The sequence below is a fragment of the Symphalangus syndactylus genome, chromosome 6, assembly GCF_028878055.3.
Source record: "Symphalangus syndactylus isolate Jambi chromosome 6, NHGRI_mSymSyn1-v2.1_pri, whole genome shotgun sequence".
NCBI classification, from domain to species: Eukaryota; Metazoa; Chordata; class Mammalia; order Primates; family Hylobatidae; genus Symphalangus; species Symphalangus syndactylus.
In genome coordinates, this window is record NC_072428.2 from 67,640,644 (window position 1) to 67,665,721 (window position 25,078).

At 42.0% G+C, this 25,078-nt stretch overlaps 1 protein-coding gene and 1 pseudogene across 3 annotated transcripts; one reads left to right on the top strand and one right to left on the bottom strand.

Moving 5' to 3' along the window:
• The first annotated feature begins 1,572 nt into the window (after positions 1 to 1,572).
• Positions 1,573 to 10,821, top strand: PRSS23 (serine protease 23). Of its 3 annotated transcripts, none has more exons than XM_063641503.1 (2): positions 1,573 to 1,649; positions 9,278 to 10,821. In XM_063641503.1, the coding sequence occupies exons 1-2, from the start codon at positions 1,573 to 1,575 to the stop codon at positions 10,440 to 10,442; spliced, it is 1,242 nt and encodes a 413-aa protein (XP_063497573.1). In that variant the 3' UTR covers positions 10,443 to 10,821. The 3 variants fall into 3 exon arrangements, with proteins under 3 accessions (XP_063497573.1, XP_055139151.1, XP_055139152.1); XM_055283176.2 differs by lacking the exon at positions 1,573 to 1,649 and adding an exon at positions 2,181 to 2,301; XM_055283177.2 differs by lacking the exon at positions 1,573 to 1,649 and adding an exon at positions 2,192 to 2,301 and having other exon boundaries at positions 9,283 to 10,821.
• Positions 10,822 to 22,855: 12,034 nt separating this feature from the next.
• Positions 22,856 to 24,648, bottom strand: LOC129485298 (MOB-like protein phocein; annotated as a pseudogene).
• Between the last annotated feature and the right edge of the window lie 430 nt (positions 24,649 to 25,078).

Below are 25,078 nucleotides of genomic sequence, written 5' to 3' on the forward strand. Positions count from 1 at the left end.
CTATGCTAATAAGAAAGAAATAGCACAAATACCTAAATAATGTATTAGAGTCAAGAGAAACCCATTGCAATGACATGGTGTGGGCAAAGGAGATATGGTAGATGGTACGAAGGAAAGAGGTGCGAGAATTGAGTCTGCATTGGGCACCTCACACATCATGAGAGTGGTAGAGCCACAGGGAACTCAAAGGTACCGACGCCTCAGCTGTCAGTACCATGCAATGCTGGTAGTAGTCCAGGAAATGCTACTAATTTCAATTTTATTATTCTGGAAGAAAATTTTTATAAATCTGTTTTGGTTTTATTTGCGAGTTGTTCAAAAGCTGTAACCTAAGTTTATATCTGGTTTTGTGTCTGTGTGTGTTTTGAGACAGGGTCTTGGTCTGTCACCCAGGTTGGAGTGCAGTGGTGATCATAGCTCACTGCAACCTCCACCTCCTGGGCTCAAGCCATTCTCCCACCTCAGCCTCCCAAATAGCTGAGACCACAGGCGTGTGCCACCACAACTGGCTAGGTTTTTTTGTATTTTTTATAGAGATAGAGTTTTGCCATGTTGCCCAGGCTGGTCTCAGACTCCTAAGTTCAAGCAATCTGCCCACTTTGGTCTTCCAAAGTGCTACGATTACAGGCGTGAGCCAATGAGCCTGGCCTATATCTCTATATATTAATGTGACATTTTAAAAGAAAACAATTGAAGCCAAGCTAAGAAAATTTTGCCCTTAAAATGGTGGAAAATATCAGTTTCCTTTCTATTCAAGAAACACCAGGCCAGGAGCAGTGGCTAGCGCCTGTAATCCTTGCTGAGAAGGGAGGATACTTGAGCCTAGGAGGTCTACGCTGCAGTGAGCGATGATCCTGCTACTGCACTCCAGAATGAGCTACAGAGGGAGTACTTGTCTCGAAAATAAAAGAAAAGACCACACAATAATGTGTTCAGGGCTTTCTCATTTAAAAGTAACTGCAAACACCAATGTATTAGGCATATCAGTAACACCTTGGTGTGAAATAGTACTTTAGACCTTCCCTTTCTGAGAGTAGGCTTTGATAGGAGAAAGGAAAGCTACTAGCTTGATAGAAAGCATGGCTCAGTGCAAAATCTTGTCCTACCATTCAGTAGCTGTGTAACTTTGGGAAAGTCATTAAACCTCTCCAAACCTCCTGTTCCTTATAAAATTAGTGTAATCTCTGCACCTTCTTCACCACAATGGCCTATATGTAAAGCTCTTGACCGAAAACGCTCAATACACGGTAATCTATATTAAATAGGAAGGCTCTAACACTAGGACGTTAAATGGCAAGGTCTCCAGCCTGGTTAGGAGAGGACTCCCCGCACATCCCTCCACCCTGGCCCCCAACCACCACCACCAAGATACCGACCGCTGGGAGTGACTCAGGGAAGCAGGCCCACTGGACAAGGAGGTGGCTCCACCAGCTGGTGCCCCGATGAAGAACTGAGGCCAGTGGGCTCGCCAGCCAGCCTGCCGCTCAGAAGCTGCCAAGCACCCCCGGTGCTTTGGGCCCCACGCAGAGCACCGGGTGCTGTAAGGAAATGCAAAGCATTGGTGGCCCTGTCATGGGAATACAGGTTTCTGTTCTTTGGAGGCACCGGAGAAACGAGGAGTTCGGTCAACACCTTAAGGCGCTAAAATCGTACGTGGGGGTAGGGAGCACACAGGTTCTGAACCAATTCTTCAAATTTGCCCAGGGCTCCCCATGCACCAGGTGTGGCCCGCGTCCCTAGTTCTAGGCTGTTGGGGGAAGGGTCGCCTTTTGTAGGGGACCTGGTCTTTTTGCGAGCTGGCAGCGTGCTGCCAGCAGCGAAGGCCGTAGTCTCGCTCAGGAGGCCGCGCCCCAGACCCGCTGATGCGCAGTGTTCAAAGAGTGACGGCGCGCGGGTCCCGGGCAGGAGAGTCCGCCAGAGCCAGCGCTGCCTGGCGCCGAGAGGCCGGGACTGGCGAGTGCTGCCGCGGCACCCGGGCCCACCTGCGCAGGGACGCTCGGCCTCAGGCCCTCTGGGCTGCTCCACCCTGCTCCGGCCGCAGGCGGGCGGCGAGGGGAGGGGGGCACGGTCTATGTGCAGTGGGGCGGGCGGCGGCCGCGCGGCTTCCCCGAGGCCGGAGGCGGGGCGGGCGGGCCTCGGGTGGCGTGGGGGGCGGACCCGCCAGCTGCCTGCGCTGCTCGCCCGCTCGCTCGCACTCGGCTGTGCGGCGGGGCAGGCATGGGAGCTGCGCGCTGTCTCCCGGCGCCCACACCTGTCTGAGCGGCGCGGCGAGCCGCGGCCCGGGCGGGCTGCTCGGCGCGGGTGAGTGCGGGCACCGACTGGGGCATCCGCCCGGGCGCGGGAGAGGCGAGGCGCCGGGAGGAGCGGGACAAAGGGCCGGGTATGCGCGGGGTAGGGTAACTGCGGGCTGCTGGAGGCACCGGAGACTTCGCCAGGGCCGTCCTCGGGGTTCCGGGACACGGGCTGGGGGCCTGAAGGAGCTCTGGGGAGTCGGCGGGGGCTGCAGGGCATTTGGATTCATGCGGTGTCACCCATGAAACGGATGGGGAAAGAAGATTTTGAGACTGCTGTCTTGGGTGCAGGATGTTGGTTGGGAAGCAGAGAGAGCCGGCTCTCGGCAAACTGTCCTTCAGCGGGGGCGATGGCTACACCCCCATGCACCCCCCACACACCACCACCACTACTTCTTTTCCTTGAGTTTTGCATATACCCGATCCCATCAAGTTCTGAATATTAATTTTTAACCCTGGGCATGTGATTGTGAACACACCTAAGCAAGCAAGAGAAGTACAAAAGTGCAGCAAATACAGGCTGGGAAATAGAATCTTTTCTCTGGAGTCGTAGTGGATGTCCTTGTGCGTTCCGGGGGTGCTAACCCTAGACACTACAGTCTGAACTAACAACAGTTGTTGTAAGCAAATAGTTCTTCTGCCTGTAGGCATTCATCACGAGTTAACTTTTAAATAAAAGTTTTAAAGTTTTAAAAGGAGCGGGAGAAGACTTGTTCAGATAAAGGAACACCACCACTCCCCTCCAGAATACAAATTAGGTTTGCTTTCCAGCACCTCAGGAGAAAGCAGCTGATAAAAATCCTGTTTGTTTTACTGCCCACTGGGTGACACCAGTAAGAATTAAGAAACTCAGTGTAGGTATTGGAATAGGGCTTGCTTCTCTCAGCTCCTGAAACTAAATTTGAGGGCTCCCTGTGCACCCCTTAGGAACAGGTAGGCCAATGCCAGAATCCTCTTCACATGGCCGTGTGAGAAAGAATTTAATTTATAGATGAAGTCAGCTGTGGTCAAAAGCCCTACGTCAAAGTAGTATCAGGATATTTATTGCATGTTGTTTCAAGATCCTACTTGTGCATGAGAGTATTTGTGACAGGTTTATAACCGTGCCTACCATGAAGTCTGTCAGGAGTGGATTGGAGGTGAAGTGGGGAGAAGGAACTTAGAAAATGCCCCCAGACGCCACTATGTTTGTTTGTGAAAGTGTTTGCACCTCATCTGCATATGAAAAGGTTGTTTCACTTGCAGTTTTCCTAGTTAAATAAAGTCAAGCGGTAACTTGTCCTTTCCTGTGCCTGAACTGGGAAGAAAGCCTTTTTCCAAGGTACCTAATATGGATCTCATTTTTGTAACACTGACGACTTATTCAGCTGGATGGTTAACATGGATGCATTTTCTGGTTGTAGCATAAGTGTCCATTAATGTGTCTAGAACATTTTTGTCCCCAGTCTGCAATGGTTAATAGTCTCAGGTTCTCCCACGTAGCTCTTCTCAGATCCCTTAGGATTTCACTCACCAGGTATTATTCATGCCTAACTCCCACAGACTCCAGGGAATTTCTCATGTTCTCAACATTAGCACGGTTTTTTGCACTCTGTTCTTGTTCTGCCAGGTTTGTCCCAGGCTCAATTTAGTTTACCTAAAATCCGATAGAGAAGAGGCTAAACTTCATTTGACCACAAGATTGTGTTTAGGGTTGCTGGACTTGTGAGTGCCTTGCAGTTTCCTGTACAAGACTAATTCTTAAACAATTATGTGATTAGGTCTGTTTTGCCTTAACAGGGTCTGTGACTCAGGAAAGCGAGAACAAGCCTGACTGCAGAGTGTTCACAGAGCTTAGTTCATTTTTAAGCATTTGCTTTAGGATTTAGCATGGTTTCACTGTTCCATATCACTGATTCCATGGAAGCCCCTTTGTCATCTCTCCACATGGTGTCCAAAACCTGTATCTTTGCAAACTTTCCTGCCGTTTCTTTCTGTCATTACTGTTTGTAGCGGCTGCAGGAATTCACAATTTGTACAATAGAGAATACATGACCTAAGGATTAGGTTTTCCCTCCCAGCACTTGTTTGCTATAGGAGTTAAATCATTCTCTCAAACAGTGGCCCTCTTGAGGAGACCTGTGTTGTTGCAGTTTTCAAGACTAAGGTGCCGTGCAGGAGATAGTAGTCACTGCATCCAGTCTCCAAAGAGATTGTTGTTTGCATATCTGTTAATTATGCAAAGTCCCACCACCAAGGGCCTATGAAGTGGCAGCATCCTCAAAAAGTATAAATATTTTCAGACAGTGGCTCATATTGAGTGATGGAGAGTGGACTGTGTAACCCATTTATGAATCAGATACTCAAAGCTGGAAAAGGAATAGTTTCTGTATTACTAAGCATGGTGAAAAAATATTTTCTTACCTTCATTTTCCATTCTTCCCTGCCAGTTAGGTGAAATGATGCACGGAAACACTTGGTTGGAAAACTTAACAGATAATTTATGTATATAAGGAATCTTTATTCAGCAAAAGCTTATTCCTAGAAATGAAACGTTATAGACCTAAATTTTCTTCATCCAGACTTAGGTAAAAGGATGAGATTTGAAAATCTTCATTCCATTTTTAAGGTGTGAATCTTCCAGGCAGCTCTGCAATGATAAGGTGATTCATTTATAAGGGTGAGAGAGAATTTAAAATTATGTAACTCATTAGTTACCTTTCCAGGTGTGGGATTATGAATGTTTTCATTACATCTGTGTATACCTTACATGAGTGTTTATGTTTAAATAAACTTAAACAGGTATAGCACAGGCTTACCCAGGGTTTATACAAATGGGAACAATAATTATTTGTCTTCTGAGGAATTACTCCATTATCATGAGAGTTGAGAAATTAATGTAAATCCACCAACCTAATTTTAAAGCATCACAGTTTTGCATCATTTGTTGTGTTGTTAATGAGGATGAGTCAGGGAAGGCTGTGAATGCCTCAGGAAAGACCCTTAATGGACAGGAGGGTTGTTTCCCCCTCAGGCTTTTCTTTGGGGCCTCTCTTAAGAGCATACACACACAGCCATCCCTCCACTCAGTTCTTGAAAGCTGCCTTCTGCTGGAGTCACAATTTGTACAATAGAGAATATATGACCTAAGGATTAGGTTTTCCCTCCCAGCACTTGTTTGCTATAGGAGTTAAATCATTCTCTCAAACAGTGGCCCTGTTGCAGACTGATCAGGGAAATCTTGTCTGCCAGATAGATGAGAAATTAGCGTGATTCGTTTTCCTTTTCCTTTCCCCCTCCTTTGCCTCCACCCTCCATAATTCCATGAATCAATGGTCCTGAGAAGTAAATGACAGTACAGACACTGTAGACAGCATCGTCCCTGACCTGGACTTCTGTGATTCTGGAAAATTATAAAATTGGGGAATCCTGGACCTAAAAAGACCAGAGCTAAAAAGACCAGCTAAAGCAATCATCTGGTTGAGGATGCTATTCAGAAGAATTTCTGAAGCACCCTAAATGAACATTTGGTAAAGGGCTAAGCAACTTAAGAAGCTTATAGCTTTAATACAGACATCAGTTTAAACCCATGTAAGGGCTTGAGAACCCACAGCTGTATCTTCTAATTTCTGATTAGATATTTTAAAAATATCTAAGCCTAATCAGTTTGAAATAATTTGATGGGCATTAGTTTCTAAAAGTCTGCATTCGTTTCTAAATCTGAATTAAAGTTTTTTAAATGCAATTTTATAACTTTTAGGGTTACATGGAAGCTTTAAGCAAGATATATAATGCTGTCAGAACAAAGTCTTATCACACAAGTTAGTAAATAGGGTTTAGTAATGTAGAGAACTTGGAAGCAGAGTTGCAAACTAATAGAAATTGGGACTTTTTAAGTCTCTGAAAAGTTTACTCTTCAAAGTTAAAGCTTCACACGGTCCTGTTGGGTTAGCAGTTTGTTTTTTTCATATAGATGGCTGGCTTCTCCTTCACTCCTGGCTAAATGAACAGAATTCAAGTTGTAAGAACTCTGAATTAGTAATATTCTATCATGCAGTAGACTCTTTAGCATTCTCTAACAGGATTCTGTGATTCATAACTGATCCCAAAGTTTCTTGACACATAATCATTCATCATTTTGCCAAAGAATACATTTGATCCTCTATATTGAGAGGTTGGAGTAAGGCTGTGGCTAATGAAAGAGGATATTGTAACTGCCATGTTCTTCATGCACATTGAAAATATTATCTGTAGCTGATGATAATACATAGTATAATACTACCTCATCTCCTACTCTGTCTCCCCCAAGAATCGTATTTTAAAAACAAGAACATTTGGCAGGCTGGACCTCTGCATTCTGTATTTTCTTTCTTAAGATAAGCTGAAGTAAAACTTGGCTTACCATGTCTGCTGCTCAGTGTAAGCCACATTAACATCCCCCACATTACTCAAAGGGAGGAGAGGATGCTGCGTTGAGGCCCAAGATACAGCCATGTGGGAGATATATGACTCCTCCTAGTCCCTGTCACACTTGGCAGGGATTCTGGTGTGAGTGGGGCATTTAGTCACCTAGACAGCAACTTACATAGAGAAAAGGCTGCTCAAGTCCTAGATAGATAAGCCCAAGGGATGAGTCCTTAGCCAGTAGGTGAGAATAATCAGAACCATGCCCCACAGATCTCCTAAAGGGTTGTCATCACCACACCCATTTCACTGCCAAGTTCTCCATTGGAGAGGAGGACTCAGCTGGCATTGGCATCCCCTTCCTAGTCCACTTAAAGCCTTTAGTCTTGGCAATACTCCCAACAAGCACATACAAACAGGTGTGTGCACATATGCAGGCACCCCATGTTTTCAAGGATTTAAAGAAATAATTAAATGTATTTCCTTCCTACAAAAGGGCTCAGGGACCCTTCCTATTTGGAAAGATGGAGACAAGTAGAATTTCAAGGAATTAGGGAGTCCCAAGGAACTGGCTTTTCCAGGACCTTATTTCTTTCTTTTCCTATCCCTATTCTCCCTGACTGAAGTGGAAGCCAAGAGAAAAAATCAAGCTAAAAGGTCCCAGAGGTGGATGGGGCACACACATATGTTAGAAACACAGTGTGGATATTGGGAATGAGAATGGGCATGCTCAGCTATACTACATCAGATCTTTGGGATTTTCCACTTTTATATAAAAGGGAGCAAAAGGCACCCAAAGTTGCCGGTAGATCTGTACTTTCAAACAGGAAGAGAATGAGAATAACAAAACAGTTTCTTCCTGACTTCTGCTGTGTTCGGAGAGCCTCTTGAGACCCACCCCTTCCGGGTCCTTGTTTTTGGGTGCTTGGTTGTGAATGAGTTACCCTACCTGCTGAGTCAGCTTCTATTAAACCAGAAGAGTCAGAGCCACTGAGAGCCAACTGATGCTTAAGCATTTATGAAAGCACTTTCAGTCTTCCTCGTTGTTGTTTTTCTTGTGGGATGATTGATCTGGGCATTTAAACATACCTTGCAGTATAAAATCCAAACTTCTTCATTTAGTACGCATAGCCCTTCAGAATCTAGCTCTTGCCTGCTGCCTCCACCACTTCCTCTACTCCACCCTTGCTGAGCTAAGTGTGATTCCAAAATTACTCACATGGTTGCATGTTGCTGTGCCCTTGCACAGACTCTTGTTTCCCTTCCTTAAGTATCCCCTTCTCTCTGTCTTATGTTATCAGACTTCTTTTCAACTTCAGCACCCATCTGAAACATCAGGTGATGCCTGGAAAATTTCTAGGCAATTTGTTCATTGAGAGGGTAAATTTAAATTACACAGCTTACTGAATGACCGAGGCATCAAGGAGGGACACCTCCACGGTGTCATCTTTACTAGGACTCCTATTGCTTCTAAACGATGGGTACATTTGAAAAGAATGGGTGCATTTGCCAAATAACACATTTGGTCCTCTATATTGAGAGGTCGGAGTGAGGCTGTGGCATACTTTTTCTCAAGCATCACTTCTCCTAGAAGGCCTCTCTCGTTCTTACTCCCACAATTGGCCTCAAGCTGTTTCTCTGAGCTACCACATCATCCATGTACATCATTGTCATTAGCGTCAGCGTGCAACAGTCATTCACTTTTCCATTAATACAAGCATCCATTTAACAAATCTTTGTCGAGTGCTAGCACAGGCCCAAATTTAAGGGATTTAGTTGGGAATACACATATAAACAACTGAAAAAGTAACCAATGGTAACAGTTCACAGTGTTATAGCTGATGCAATAGTAGAGCTTTAGATATCGACAAAGATCCTAGTAGTGTACAACATAATCCAAAGGAAGAAGGAATATTTTATTAGAAACCTAGCCACTCTGGAACTCAATATATATAATAGTAAAGGTTGTTGTAAATTCAAAGTAAAAAACAAGACAAAACAAAAAATCTCTTACCCTTTCTCGAATGCACCATCATTTAAAAACCATAGGAGTGGTGGTAATTGTGACACTGTGGAGCTGTCCTTCTTTGATGTCTCAGTCACTCAGTAAGCCATGTAATTTAAATTGACCCTCTGAGTGAGCAAGTTGCTCTGAAAATTTTCCAAGTACATGTTACAATGAGAATGAGAGAAGGAGGAGGGAAATGCAGGGGCATCATGAAGGTAGAAGAGGAGGAGGTTTAGAATCAAGCACAAAGAGGGCTCAAAATTACATGGAAATTGGGGCTGGTCAGTCAATTAGCCAGGGGACTGATGACTTTATGCATGCTACCCTGCAGTCTGCCATCATTAGGGACATCTTAAACATAGAAAGGAAGGAACACCCAATTTCACTTCAGGCGCCCAGCCACAGGAACGTTCCTAAAGTTGAGCCTTTGCATTGAAAGTGAGACCGTTATCTAAGGATTCCTCTCCACACCCTGATTCCTGAGGAGAGTTCAAAGACTCAGAAACAATGACAGGCCTGCTGCTGGGCTTTGCTGTCTGCAGTAAATGAACGTTCAGCCCTTGCCCTCCTGACCTGCTTGTCTTTGTTTCTACAGAACAGTGCTCGGCATGGCAGGGATTCCAGGGCTCCTCTTCCTTCTCTTCTTTCTGCTCTGTGCTGTCGGGCAAGTGAGCCCTTACAGTGCCCCCTGGAAACCCACTTGGCCTGCATACCGCCTCCCTGTCGTCTTGCCCCAGTCTACCCTCAATTTAGCCAAGCCAGACTTTGGAGCCGAAGCCAAATTGGAAGTATCTTCTTCCTGTGGACCCCAGTGTCATAAGGGAACTCCACTGCCCACTTACGAAGAGGCCAAGCAATATCTGTCTTATGAAACGCTCTATGCCAATGGCAGCCGCACAGAGACGCAGGTGGGCATCTACATCCTCAGCAGTAGTGGAGGTGGGGCCCAACACCGAGACTCAGGGTCTTCAGGAAAGTCTCGGAGGAAGCGGCAGATTTATGGCTATGACAGCAGGTTCAGCATTTTTGGGAAAGACTTCCTGCTCAACTACCCTTTCTCAACATCAGTGAAGTTATCCACGGGCTGCACCGGCACCCTGGTGGCAGAGAAGCATGTCCTCACAGCTGCCCACTGCATACACGATGGAAAAACCTATGTGAAAGGAACCCAGAAGCTTCGAGTGGGCTTCCTAAAGCCCAAGTTTAAAGATGGTGGTCGAGGGGCCAACGACTCCACTTCAGCCATGCCCGAGAAGATGAAATTTCAGTGGATCCGGGTGAAACGCACCCATGTGCCCAAGGGTTGGATCAAGGGCAATGCCAATGACATCGGCATGGATTATGATTATGCCCTTCTGGAACTCAAAAAGCCCCACAAGAGAAAATTTATGAAGATTGGGGTGAGCCCTCCTGCTAAGCAGCTGCCAGGGGGCAGAATTCACTTCTCTGGTTATGACAATGACCGACCAGGCAATTTGGTGTATCGCTTCTGTGACGTCAAAGACGAGACCTATGACCTGCTCTACCAGCAATGCGATGCCCAGCCGGGGGCCAGCGGGTCTGGGGTCTATGTGAGGATGTGGAAGAGACAGCAGCAGAAATGGGAGCGAAAAATTATTGGCATTTTTTCAGGGCACCAGTGGGTGGACATGAATGGTTCCCCACAGGATTTCAACGTGGCTGTCAGAATCACTCCTCTCAAATATGCCCAGATTTGCTATTGGATTAAAGGAAACTACCTGGATTGTAGGGAGGGGTGACACAGTGTTCCTTCCTGGCAGCACTTAAGGGTCTTTGTGTACTTATTTTAGGAGAGGCCAAATTGTTTTTTGTCATTGGCGTGCACACGTGTGTGTGTGTGTGTGTGTGTGTGTAAGGTGTCATATAATCTTTTACCTATTTCTTAAAATTGCAAGATGACTGGCTTTACTATTTGAAAACTGGTTTGTGTATCATATCATATATCATTTAAGCAGTTTGAAGACATATTTTTGCATAGAAATGAAAAAAATACTGATTTGGGGCAATGAGGAATATTTGACAATTAAGTTAATCTTCACGTTTTTGGAAACTTTGATTTTTATTTCATCTGAACTTGTATCAAAGATTTATATTAAATATTTGGCATACAAGAGACATGAATTCTTATATGTGTGCATGTGTGTTTTCTTCTGAGATTCATCTTGGTGGTGGGTTTTTTTGTTTTTTTAATTCAGTGCCTGATCATTAATGCTTCCATAAGGTAGTGTTCCCATTTAGGAACTTTGACAACATTTGTTAGGCAGTTAGAATATTTCGGATTTGGAGGCATTTGCACAGTAGTCTTTGAACAGTAAAACGATGTGTTGACTATACTGATACACATATTAAACTATACCTTATAGTAAACCAGTATCCCAAACTGCTTTTAGTTCCAAAAATAGTTTCTTTTCCAAAGGCTGTTGCTCTACTTTGTAGGAAGTCTTTGCATATGGCCCTCCCAACTTTAAAGTCATACCAGAGTGGTCAAGAGTGTTTATCCCAACCTTTCCATTTAACAGGATTTCACTCACATTTCTGGAACTAGCTATTTTTCAGAAGACAATAATCAGGGCTTAATTAGAACAGGCTGTATTTCCTCCCGGCAAACAGTTGTGGTCCCACTAAAAACAATCATGGCATTTTACCCCTGGATTATAGCACATCTCATGTTTTATCATTTGGATGGAGTAATTTAAAATGAATTAAATTCCAGAGAACAATGGAAGCATTGCTTGGCAGATGTCACAACAGAATAACCACTTGTTTGGAGCCTGGCACAGTCTTCCAGCCTGATCAAAAATTATTCTGCATAGTTTTCAGTGTGCTTTCTGAGAGCTATGTACTTCTTCAATTTGGAAACTTTTCTCTCTCATTTATAGTAAAAATACTTGGAAGTTACTTTAAGAAAACTGGTGTGGCCTTTTTCCCACTAGCTTTAAAAGGGCCCCTTTTGCTGGAATGCTCTAGGTTATAGATAAACAATTAGGTATAATAGCAAAAATAAAAATGGGGAGAATGCAAAATGGATCAGAATCATGCCTTCCAATAAAGGCTTTTACAAATGTTTTATCAATATGATTATCAAGTCACAGCATATACAGAAAAGACTTGGACTTATTGTATGTTTTTATTTTATGGCTCTCGGCCTAAGCACTTCTTTCTAAATGTATCAGGGAGAAAAAAGCAAATGGACTACAAGCACGTGTTTGCTGTGCTTGCACGCCAGGTAAACCTGCACTGTAGCAATTTGTAAGCACGTTCAGATGGAGCACTGTCACTTAGACATTCTCTGGGGGATTTTTTGCTTGTCTTTCTTGAGCTTTTTGGAAGGATAATTCTGATAAGGCACTCAAGAAATGTACAACCACAGTGCTTTCTTCAAATCATATGAGAAATACTATGCATAGCAAGGAGATGCAGAGCCGCCAGGAAAATTCTGAGTTCCAGCACAATTTTCTTTGGAATCTAATAGGAATCTAGTCTGAGGAAGAGAGGTCTCCATTTCTATGTCTGGTATTTGGGGGTTTTGTTTGTTTTTGCTTTAGCTTGGTGAAAAAAAGTTCACTGAACACCAAGACCAGAATGGATTTTTTTTTTTTAAACAGATGCTCCTTTTATGAAGCACCTTGATTCCTTGATTTTGATTTTTTGCAAAGTTAGACAATGGCACAAAGTCAAAATGAAATCAATGTTTAGTTCACAAGTAGATGTAATTTACTAAAGAATGATACACCCATATGCTATATACAGCTTAACTCATAGAACTGTAAAAGAAAATTATAAAATAATTCAACATGTCCCTCTTTTTAGTGATAATAAAGCATGGTATTAAACTATCATAGCAGTTGACAGAAAAAGAAAAAAGGACTCATGGCATTATTAATATAATTAGTGCTTTACATGTATTAGTTATACATATTAGAAGCATATTTGCCTAGTAAGGCTAGTAGAACCACATTTCCCAAAGTGTGCTCCTTAAACACTCAGGCCTTATGATTTTCTACCAAAAGTAAAAAGGGTTGTATTAAGTCAGAGGAAGATGCCTCTCCATTTTCCCTCTCTTTATCAGAGGTTCACATGCCTGTCTGCACATTAAAAGCTCTGGGAAGACCTATTTTAAAGGGACAAGTTGAGGTTGTAAAATCTGCGTTTAAATAAACATCTTTGATCACAAAACCCTTGTTTTCTCATATAATGCCTATAAGCAATCTGGTGTTCTAATAAATACATTCTGGGGATCTCTATAACAGCCTTTTGGTTGAGGTGATAATGTAGAAAGAATGATGAGTCCGAATGGGGTCAGGTGTCTGTGCCTTTAGGGTTTAACCAGACCCTGTAACCAGGATTTGGAAATCTTCACAGCGTGAAATTAGAAATAATAAATTTGAAAATTATCTGTCGCTGAGAATCAGAAGTTTGTGGCGGAACTGGGGACACATATTTTACATAGACTTTCCTCCAAATTTTGAATTTTGGAAAGGAGATAGTGTTTTTAAAAGGTGGGAAAATAGCCTTAAAGAGGTAAAGAAATATGAGCAGAGTTGTATGTGTATTCTTTCTTTTTACTGTTTTTGGACCAAAAAGGGATTGAAATACCAAGGTCATGCTCCCAATTCCCTGTTCTTTGTGTAGCTCAGTCTACCTGCTTGGGGAGATGGGAAGTACCTGGTGATGCCTGGATCATGTATTCAAGGAATCACTCTTTCTCGAACAAACCCTACAGGAGGTCTTTAACTCAGAACTTGTTAAGAATGACTAAGCCTGCCCTGGAATGATGACTCTAGGCTGCTGTCTGCTAACTGAAGGGTAAATGGCAGCCATCCAGGGAGTCCAGAGGAATTCTGACAGTGATCCCCAACACTCACTGAGGGCTTCCTTCTTACTTTGCCTGGGTTCTGCTGCTGTTCATGTCTGCACTTTTTCTTTGTTCTTGTCATGAACCAGCTCAAGTATGCCTTGAAGTTGCCTCTGACCATTGATTTCTATGGATGTTTGTTAAGGCAGCCATTTCATTTATCATTCAGAATGGGATTCTTTTGAGAATGCTATGACTAATGAAGCTGGGGCAGCAGGTGTAAGCCAGGTATGTTTTGGCCAACAAGCATGTTTGGTCACTTAATTATTAACCTTTCAAAGCACTGTATAGCGTGCAGACTGGCAGCCTCCTTGCTAATCTAGGAACAAAGGTGGGGCTGCAGCTCCCTGTGTTTCTTCTCTCTGGGCTTCCATTGTGATTCCTTCTTTGCCTGGCTCAGCATTCTGAGGGCCTCCAGTAGGGGAAGGGCATTTAAAAATCCTTTTGATGGGGTGGGGTCATTGTACATATATGGTAGACATGAGGCCATTTCTGCAAGATCAACAACACATCTGTTTTTAGTCTGGGGTTCCCCCGGAGGAGGAAATAAACCAGCTTCCAGAACAAGAGTAAACAGGGGTTGGCCGGGCATGGTGGCTCATGTCTGTAATCCTAGCACTTTGGGAGGCCGAGGCGGGTGGATCACTTGAGGTGAGGAGCTCCAGACCAGCCCTGCTAACATGGTGAAACCCCATCACTACTAAAAATACAAAAATTGGCCGGGCATGGTGGTGCATGCCTGTAGTCCCAGCTACTAGGGAAGCTAAGGCAGGAGAATCACTTGAAACTAGGAGTCAGAGATTGCAATGAGCCAAAATTATGCCACTGCACTCCAGCCTAGGTAACAGAGTGAGACTCTGTCTCAAAAAAAAAAAAAAAAGAAAAGAAAAGAAAAAGAAAAAAGAAAGGGTAAACAGGATTGAGAGCTGAGATGGCAGCCTAGTATGGGAAGATGATGGCCTTGGAGTTGGGCAGACTGATTCCATAGTTGCCTAGTTCCTTATGGCAAATAAATCCCAATGCAGTGTGGTTTAAAATTTAAACCCTCCTATATGATTTAAAGATCCTCCCTCTTCTGGGTTCCAGCTTCTCATTGGGCTCATTTGAAGCTGAGGAAGAGAGAAAGGAGACAGGCATCTTTATCTGACTCACTGCAGTGATGTTCTCTCTTCATTGCTTGCTGCTTCTCAGATAACACCAGCTCTTCTACCCTCCTTAGCCCTTACCTGTGGTGATATAACCCTCTGTCTCCTGCGCACCTTTATCTAACAGATAGCTCTTTCAAGTACACAGCCAGCAAGATGCTTCAAGCCCAGTTATCTTGTTTCCTATTTGCATAACCCACAAGAAACTCATAGGCTTGCTACACCTGTGTGTTAGTGGCTTATTGATAATTTGGGAGGGAATATGTTTGAATCTCAATAAACTGAAGTGCAAGGGCCCCTGGCAGTATCAAATTCATTCTGTTTAAGAGACAGATGGGGAAGAGTTCAAAAAGATAGATTCCGGCCAGCTCATATAGAAATTAAGGATTCTGGAAAGGTCTTTTTAATTCATCTTACTTGCTGGGGGATACAGTCAAAGGACTTTAAGTAGGAGCCCTGGTGGGGCCTAATCAGGACCGACTTATCTGTGAAGGGACAGTAGGCACAGTGTCTAGGGCCCACAGCAGTTTTAGAGATCACACAGAAATATTTATTTTAAAATCAGCAGAAGAAAGTGAATTTTTAAGCCTAATAAATGTGTTAATATAATGTTAATATATTTATCTTTATATTAACAGCCATAAAATATAATTTTTAATATTTTTTAATGGAGAAGGAGACTTATGAAGGCAAAAGCACTTAGGGACCACAAAAATCACAATGCAGCCCTGAAACTCATTCATATTTTACAATATCTCTTTGGATGCTAAATGGAGAATGGATTTTAGGCAGTGGCAATGGGAAAACTAGTGATCCAGGTAAGAAATGGCAGTGACTTTGACTTTGGAAGTAGAGGATATTGAATAGTGGTCATATCTGGAAGAGTATATATTTGAAAGTAGAGCCAACATGAATAGGTGTGGTAAAGGAGGAATCAAGAATGACTGCTTGGCTTGGGGCCTGAGCATCCAGAGGGATTCCAGGTGCCATTTGCGGAGATGGGAAAGACTAAAGGAAGAGAAGTAGATTCTGCTGTGGAAATGAAAACTGACAATTCCTGTGTCAGTCATGTTAGGTTTCAACTGTCTAGTGGACACCCAAATGCCAATGTCAAATGAACTATAGGATCTCTGATTGTGAAGCTCAGTAGAAATATCTCAAATGCACTTGTAGATGGTATTTAAACCACAGAGAAATAATATCACCTGGGGAGAGAATGAGGCTTGAGAAGTGAAGAGGGCTGAGGACAGAGTCCCAGTCCACCAACATGTAGATGTTGGGTTCAGTAGAAGAGGAGGAGGAAGAGGAGGAGGAGGAGGCAGTAAGGAAGCTGGTAAGAAGCCACCAATAAGGTTAAGGACAACAAGGAAAATGTGGCCTCAAAGAAACCAAGAGAAAAAAGTTGGAAGCCAAGTTGAGGAAATGAGAGACAAAGGATGGGACAAGGTCAGATTGCGCTTTAGGTTATGTTTAGATATGTCCTTCTGGCTATGGTAGGAAAGATGGGGTGGAAGGCAGGAGACCAGAGAGGAGTCTGTCTAGTCCTCCAAGCCCCAGCTGTTTTCATGACAAGCAGAACCTTGCCTTGTGTATCTCTCTGCACCCACCATGCAAGCATGGGGTACTGTGCACCAGGTATGCTTATCATGCCTGTGAATGAGGGATTGATTAACTGAATCCTCCAGGGATACTTGGGACAGCTCTGCCCACAAGAAGAGCAAGAACCCAGGCATCAATGGAGTAGTGCAAACATGGGCTCAGGGAGGTCCCCTGCCATCCCCTCCTGCCTGGACTAATGTTTTCTGAGAGGCAGAAAGTGCAGGGTGACTCTTCACTGTGGTATTTGTCTATGTGTGTATCAAGTGTGTAAAAATACTGAGTGCTCTCTTAGTCTTGATTTATCACTGCCCCTTGTCTTTGGGCTATTAAAAGGACTAAGGCCCTGTCTTCCATAAAGAGCAAGAACAGCTTTGAGAAGCATCAAGTTCCAATCCAGTGAAGAAAGACTGAAGTGTTTGCCTTGGAGAGAATGAGGAGAGTCTCAGGAAATGAAATAAACAGAACAAGGGGCTAGAATCCGAACAGCAGCCATGGGAACAGCATCTAGTTCTTGCCATCCGATGAGCTGTCTTCTCAGGATGGCCTTCCCTGGCCATCTTCTCTGAAGTTCAGTGCCCCTCAGCCCCTTCCTCGGGCAGTTCTTATTGCCCTTCCCTGTTTTATTGTCCTGCTCTGCACTTATCACTAACTGTTATATTTATGTATTTGTCCTCTGCCACTAGAATGTAATTGCATGAGGAGAGAGGTTTTTATCTGTTGTGTCCCCACAATTAGAACAGTGCCTGGCATGTAGGTTCTCAATAAATAATGTTATTCAAATGGATGATTGAATGAATGATCCCAGATGGTTTATATAACCCAGAACATGATGACTTAGGATTACTTGAGCTTGGATATTCCTTGGGTCCAAACACATCCCAGAATAAAACTCTGGTGGTGTTTTGTATGTATTCTGTTCTATTCTAGCATGTGTTACATTGCTGTTGTTATTTATGTGTCTGCCTCTCCTACAAGACTGAGCCTTGCAAGAGCAGGGGCTGAGTTCTGTTCTTCTGTGTCTTCACTTGTCTATCCCATGGACTAGCACAGGAAATATTTGTGAGAAAATGAGTGTCTGTCTGTCTGTCATGACCTAGCCTGTCATGACATAGATCCTCTCCCACATCTCTCAGGCAACAAGCTAGAGTTCTGTGCTATCCATCACCTCCTCTCCAGCTCCCCTGCCACTGCCCTGATTTCACCTTGTTTTTTCTCCTTTAACTATGACAGCAGATTCCAAACTGGATTCTGAGCCTCCCAGCCCACACCTGCCCAAGACATGCTCTGAAGCAAAGACCTGATCAGGCCCCTCTCCTATGTTTCCTATTGACTAGATGCTGGTTACTAGAGAAGTTTAGTTTTCTTAGCCGTGAATCCATGACCAATCCAATATAGTGATCAGATTTATCCCCCATTGCTTCCCAGAGTCATATAACCTGGCGTCTAGCCAAGTTGTACCAAACGCATCCGTGTTTTCAACCTTCTGTCATTGTTCAAGCTCTCCTACCCTCCAGCTAGGTTGCCCTTCCTCCATCTCTTCAATTAGTCAATCATTCAGTTATTCATTCAGCAAATGTCCTCAAGCCCACCTCGGTGCCAGTCACTGTGTTCACGCTGGGGCTGCAGAGATGACTGAGATACATCCCTGTGCTCAGGGTGTTCATGCGTCTTCTCCTTTTGAGGTCACTGTAGTCATGACTCTTGCTGTACCTCCCAGAGTGATGAGGCTCAGCAACTACCCTCTCCACAAAATATCTTGGCCTCAGTACAATAGAATTGCCAGTTTGTAAATTGAATGAGTTGAGTGTTTCCCATACATTTTAATAAGTCTTTGAGTTACCGTCCTGCCTGATTATTACATTTTCTTTCTTGGATTTATTAAAACTTGCTCCACCTCCAGTTCCCTGATGGAAAATGCCATGTTTGGTAAACTAATATAGCCCCAAGCATGACTAATATCCTTTGTGGATAAGGCATTCTGGGACATAAGGACACTGTTTTTTTAAAGTGACAGGTTTTACTACTCCAGGATGATTTCCAGACCAGCTGAACACAGAGTTGGAATAGAAGTGCCACCATTCTGTCTTTCTACTCTCACAGAAAGGATATGTTGGTTGAGTACGACATAATATCAGGAAGAATTCATTCAATTCCTTCATCGTATCTTTACTGATCAGCCTCTTTATGCTTTGTTTTGTTCTTCAAGCCGTTTAGTGTCCCAAATTCTCTTCACTCTATTTGTCTGAGGTCTTGAAAATTGTAAAATTCTATGAAGATTCATCTGCAAAAAAAGTTTAACTTGAAAATTAATTATTTATAAGACCCACTTTTGCGAAAGAATAAAACATAATGATCATACTTGAGTCTAAAACTCTGGACATTTATAGTTGTGATCAGATTTATTTCCATTCTGTATTTTTTCAAATGGCCTATTTTTGCCTGAAAATATAGTTTTTGAGGGGCAAGAAAGCCTTTTTTGTGATTTTTTTTATTACCTTCTAACTGTGGGTTTCTGTTTCCCTCGTGCTTTCTATTTCATGTATAGTATATTTTGGATCATGTTTTTCCTGACTCTGGAACTTCCTGTAACTTTTTATATGGTGTTTCTTTTAGATACTGTTTTAAAAACTTTTTCTTTTGAAATGTGTCAATCTGTCCAGAAAATTAAGTTAATGATGTGGCTACTTTTAAACTCTTTAGATAGCTGTGGTTGAAAAGACAAAAAACAAAGCGAGAAATTCTGCGACTGCAGATAGAACTTTTCTAAATGGCTGGCTGGCATTTTCGAGACAAAATTCTATACTTTTATTGAAACGCCTATATTTCTGGCTCATGGATTGTCACCGTATTCTAGAAGTAAGACAAAGAACCTTGTCTGGTGGACCTGAACACCAATTAGAGTTTCTTTTCAAGAGTATCACTATTCAGCTCTCCTGTTTGCCACTGGCCAGTTGACTTTTTAAAGCCAGTGAAAATCCATCCAAGAATCCTGCAGTTTCTTCATGAATTTGTTCTTGTAATGAATTTACATTATGTTCAGGCAAGTATCAGATCATTCATTTATGAAACCAACAGGCATGTATTGAGTACCTGTTATGTGCCAGACACTTTTATGAATGATTTACATATATTAATTCACTTCCCACTACAAACCTATGAAGTAGGCATTGATTTTGTATCCATGTCAGACAGGGGCTAACTGAAGCAAGGTAACTTGCCAAAAACACACAGCTAGAAACGGGATTCATATCTTAGCAGTCTGCCTTGGGAGTTCATGCTCTTATTCTACTAATAGCAAGGTGCCATAAGACTACCGTGAGTGGAGCAACTAACCATCCCTCCAGATTGGGAGACAGGAGCTTCAGGGAAGGCAAATACAGAACAAGAGATGTTTGATCCTTGATGAAGAGGCTTAATCCTTGATTTAATCCCTGTTAGCAACTGATTAGCACATACTAAATTACCTGCAAAGAAGATATACCAGAAAAAAATATGTGCACATATCTTCAAAGCTGTATTACATACCTAAAAACTTTGTATAATCAGTACAAGTATAAAACAAATCATGTGTGATTTGATTCATTTATACATGCTAACCAAATATTTTCAGATTTCCTTTATGCTGTGCCACATCATATGTATCATTAATTGAAATCTATTTTGAATGGCCAACATTCAGAAGTTTCTCGAGTGCCTGGGGGTTGGGATCTAAATTTTTAAGACACACTATTGTTTCAACCATTGTTTTTCATTATAACATGATTCTGATCAATTTGTATTTAATAAGTGTTTCTGACCATTTAGGAAGACCTTTCCTTTCTAAATCAACACGTAACTTGAAAAAAATAAATCAAAATTTTGAAATATCACCTTGTTCTGTAGATTCAGACTAAACGATCTCAGATTTCTTCATGTGTTGGAAAGTGTACTTAAAAAAAATCTTTCCCCAAGGCATCTTCTTTGCCAACTGGACTGACTTTTGCTCATTCTTGGATTGCCCCCTAGTGGTTTATTTAACTTATGACTATGTCCCAGATGCTCATCGGCAACTCGCGGTTTTGAATTTGTTTTTAGTTTGATTCTTTCCACACCTTCTCCCATTTGCACAGGGGGGCTTCTGAAGACAGTGTCTTTCAGTGAGGGTGAACAACGTGTAAAGTGGCCCAAACACTTAGTGGTAATCGATACATGCCATTAATGATGGTGGTGAAATCCTTCTTTCAAGTTTGTTCTCTTACTTTTTTTCTTTGTGCTGTTTTTAACTTTGCCAACTCCTTACTTTCTTCCCTCTGTTGACATCCTACTGGAGTGGTGCCAGGTAATCTGGTGGCACAAGATGACTTACAGGCAATGCTGTGTCTTGAAAATGCCAATTAGGAATGCTGAATGCTGCTGGGCGGGAGTCCCATGCTCTCACCCATATAACAAGTCAGCACTCCAAAGGCCTCAGCGAGACCCAGACTTCTTGGCTCCTTTTGGGTAGCTAAGGCTATGACTCACTGGCCCAGACACTTAAGCATCATCCAAATAGCAAGAAAAACCTTTGAGTTTCTGTAGAAAGCCAGCGAGAGGCCCAGCCAGCATCACAGACCTGACATTCTGCAGAATTCTGGGTCCAGGACACCTGCACCAATTAGACCAGAACCAAGAAACTCAGTGCAACATGCATTATTAATCCAAAACTTTTTTCAATAAGAAAAAAGCCAATTATTGGCTCCAGTTTTTTAAAGAACAGCTACACTGCTATGTATAATTTATTAACTTAGTCTTTCAATATTTAGCAAGCTTGTTTAAAAATTACCATTCCCATTGGTTTATAGTGACATGAATATAAATCCGTAATTTCAAAGTCAACATTCCTTTCGCTGTGAACATAAGGCTTCTTAAAAGATAGTTGTGGGTTGGGGAACAGTAATGACTGTGGCTGGTGGGCACTGTTCAAAGCCAAAAAGACTGGCAGGTTTAGAAAGGCATACACTGTATATAGACACACTCTCAGTATACTACTGTTCCCCACACTTTTGCTGTACATTCTTGTCTCAAAATATGGTATAAATTATTCCCTTAAATTTGAAAAAACAAGATGAATACATTTTCATCTTCATTTCAAAATAACCCTTTTAAATATAAAAAGTTCCTCATGTTTGTTAAATCTGTTCAAAAGTTGGATTTAAATACTTTCTTCACAACATGTACAATGTTTTCACCCTTAGTGCCTCATTACAATCAGTTTGGCAATAAGACCTCCAGTGCTTTATCAAAAATGGCATTCAATAGATTACAAGATTGATAAATCTGCATTTGAATCAGTCTTACCACAATGAATTATAACAAAGTCCAGAAAATGTATAACTATTCATCAACACCCTTGGAACCTATGAATTATTGCAAATAATCTCCCACGTGCATATAATTCAAACATAAATTTTGTGGGGAGGGAGCGTAAAATAAATACTACAGTATTTCTTCAATTTCATTTAATGCTGCCTAGCTGGTTAAATGAAAGATTAATTACTAACAAGAAGAGTCAAAATTTTAAGGACTGTTTTCTAGGAAGGACAATTTTGCAAAACAAAGATAAGCAAGAGCCCATGCAAATACATTTCCTTGTAGTGTAATGTAATTGCTAATATGAGGTATAATCTGTAAGCAATTGATACAAATATAAGCAAGTATAAGCCACTAACTCACAGTCTGGTGAAAAGCTTCTCAGCTAAAGTAGTTCGAGGATAAGGTTAAGGGAAATGAGGGGTGGACAGGGCAGGTTTCCAGTGGGAACATCATTTATGTGCCTTATCATTATCATCATCCTGTATATACCAGTCCATTATTGCAGAAAGGTAAATCCTTTCCAAGTATGTTATACTTTATATAGCACAGTAAAATTATTTAAGTATTACTAATGCTTCATTTGCATTTGTATTTAGATATACACATAATTATATATGCATATCAAAAACTATAAACAGAATATTAAAACACTTTGTCTCATTTGAGGAAAGTTAACAGGTAAGACAAAACTATGTACTATAGAATTTTTTAGGATATCTAAACTCAGGGTAAAAACAAAGAAAAACATTTCTACCTCTTTAGTGAAGGGCTTGTGTGAAACCTCAAGCTCTCATTCAATGTTTTTTATAGATGGGTATGTTTGATGAGGATTGTGATTCAATGATTGTTTAGCAGAAATTTTACCAAACTGTAAATTCTTTTATTAACAGGCATTATAAACAGATAATACTAATCTTATTTTAAAACCATGAGTGCCACACTGGTGAATATACAGCTTATGAATAACTTAAAAAGTATTTCCCATTTTAAAAGGCAAACCCAGCCTTTTATACTAAATGAAGAAGCTATAATATGGATACATGATTGATGTGTCTAAAATGATATATACAGTACATAATTAGTGTTAATTATGTGATCAGTACATTTTTCCATGATTCCCTTCATGCTTCACTTTCCCCAGAAACTGAATCCTGTACTTCCTCTTCTAAAATTGGTACAATGAGGTTGTCCCTGGACATCAAATTATATTTCATCTATTTCATCACAAATTTAGTAAACCGATGACACAAAAATGTTTCATTTTCATATTCATCAAATATCTGCCAATGATGAAAATAAACATGCAAAAATATCCTGTAAATCCTAAGGCATACTGATCCTAGTTTTGCTACAGATTATTTCTTTATGCTAACCCTGCTGGGAAAATATTTATTGCTCTTCAGAAGACATGCAGCACCATCAAGTGTGTGTCTAGTATAGGCTATAGCAGGACACTCTTTTGGAACTTTATGAGTGCACAAAGAAAAATCCATTCTTCAGTTGCTGTCATTTGAGTGCAAGTATCTGGATGGCATTCACTCTGAAGTTTGACAACAAGTCCGTTTAGCTCAAGGCAGAATTCCCTTAAATGTTCATACTTCCATAACTTTCATCTTGGCCTTCAGGTGGTTCAAGAATTTTGTTAATATTGGAGCAATCTGCTCTTATATTCTGTTGAATATACTGTTGAACAGCTAGTGTACTGTCTATTTCTCCAAAGGATTCGTCAGGCCAATTATAAAAATCCTGTGCCCAGCCTGTTCCACCTCAGCACGCTGCCCCCTCCGCCATGACCATAGTGTCAGCATCTGGGCCTATTGGCTCGATTTAATAAGTAAGAGTACCAATAATTTTTTAGAAGTAAAATGGATTTATTAAAGGATTTGAAAGAAAAAGCACTTGCTTTTATCTGAATTTTAAAAGGAGAATTGACATTACAGATGAAATAAAGATGAATACAGAAGATCCTACTTTAAATGCAAAATCATATCTATAAAATGGGACTCATAATTTCTTCCTAGAGAGCTTGTGAGAACTAGAGATAATGAATATAAAGTGACCAGTGAATTATCTAGCACATAATAGGGGTTCATTTATTTATTCATTCATTTGGCAAATATTTATTGAGCACCTACTATGCAAGGCACCCATTTAGGTAAAACTGAAAAATGTGTCTTTGTGAAGTTTTCATGGTAATTTTCCATCCCACATGCCAAAGAGATAACAGGAGAGGAATGACCACCATCTTTTAGAGACTTATAGTATCATTTAGGAGATGAAATGTTATGTTTTATATGGCTGTAGAAGGCAAAACTAGAGCCAGGCACAGTGGCTCACGCCTGTAATACCAACACTTTGGGAGGCTGAGGCGGGAGAATGGCTTAAGCTCAGGAGTTTGAGACCAGCCTGGGCCACATAGTGAGACCTCATCTCAACAAAACATCAAAAAATTAGCTGGGTGCAGTGAAGTGTGCCTATAGTCCCAGCTACTCTGGAGGCTGAGGTGGGAGGATAGCTTGAGCCCGGGAGGTCGAGGCTGCAGTGAGCTGTGATCACGCCACTGCACTTCAGCCTGGGCGACAGAGTGTGAACCTGACTCAAAAAAAAAGGAGAACTAGGACCAATGGATGATCTTTCAAGGGCGGTGGTTTTCATAATGAAAGGAAGACCCTGTTTACAACCAGGACTGACCAAGAATGGGATGGGGCCACCTCTGGGAGCAGAGAGACATGGGCTGGAGGTGATTCTGTTAGTGGAAGTATTTCGTAGGGAATTTGAGACCTTGTATCAAGGATCTCTGCAGCGTGGGCAAGGAGGGAATACAAAATCCGTGTTTCCTTCTGCCTCTCAATTCCAAGATGCTGGAACTGGGATGGGACGCCAAAGCCATTGATCAGAACCAGGGCTACAACTCGGGGGTGAGTGTGGGAGTTTAAATGCAGGATCCACACTGGCTACAGCTGAACTGGAGCCACAGATTCCTGTCACTTTCTGCCTCCAGGGATCAAATACCATGGGTCTTGACCTGACCAGCCTGAAGGTTTGGGAGGCCCCATCAGGGGATGTGGGCAAGTTACTTTCCCTAAAAGAATGAGGAGGCTATATCTGGTGACCAGACACAAACATGAAGGCGGAGGGTAATAAGGATGATACATACAATTTATTCAGTTCCTATTTCTTTTACTTTAGTATTCCTAATCTGTAAAAGCATCATGAAAAAAATGTATGATTAATTTCATTTTACAGATGAAGAGACTGAGGGTCCAAGATGTAGAATAGTTAACCTAATTTAGTGTAAAGCCAGGACTTGAACTTGCTGTCTCTGTGTTTCCTCTACTTCAGATGGCTCCCTAATGAGTAGAATGAGACCTGTGTGCCAACCCTGGCCTGGTCCTCATGCCCCCACAACTGTGAAGCTAGAGGGCTCAACAATTTCGAATTCAAT

Bases quoted from the DNA above. Each gene is read 5' to 3' on its own strand.
- PRSS23 (XM_063641503.1), top strand. From the start codon at position 1,573: ATGGGAATACAGGTTTCTGTTCTTTGGAGGCACCGGAGAAACGAGGAG. The intron at 1,650-9,277 runs GTACGTGGGGGT...TTGTTTCTACAG, and splicing joins CACCTTAAGGCGCTAAAATC to AACAGTGCTCGGCATGGCAG.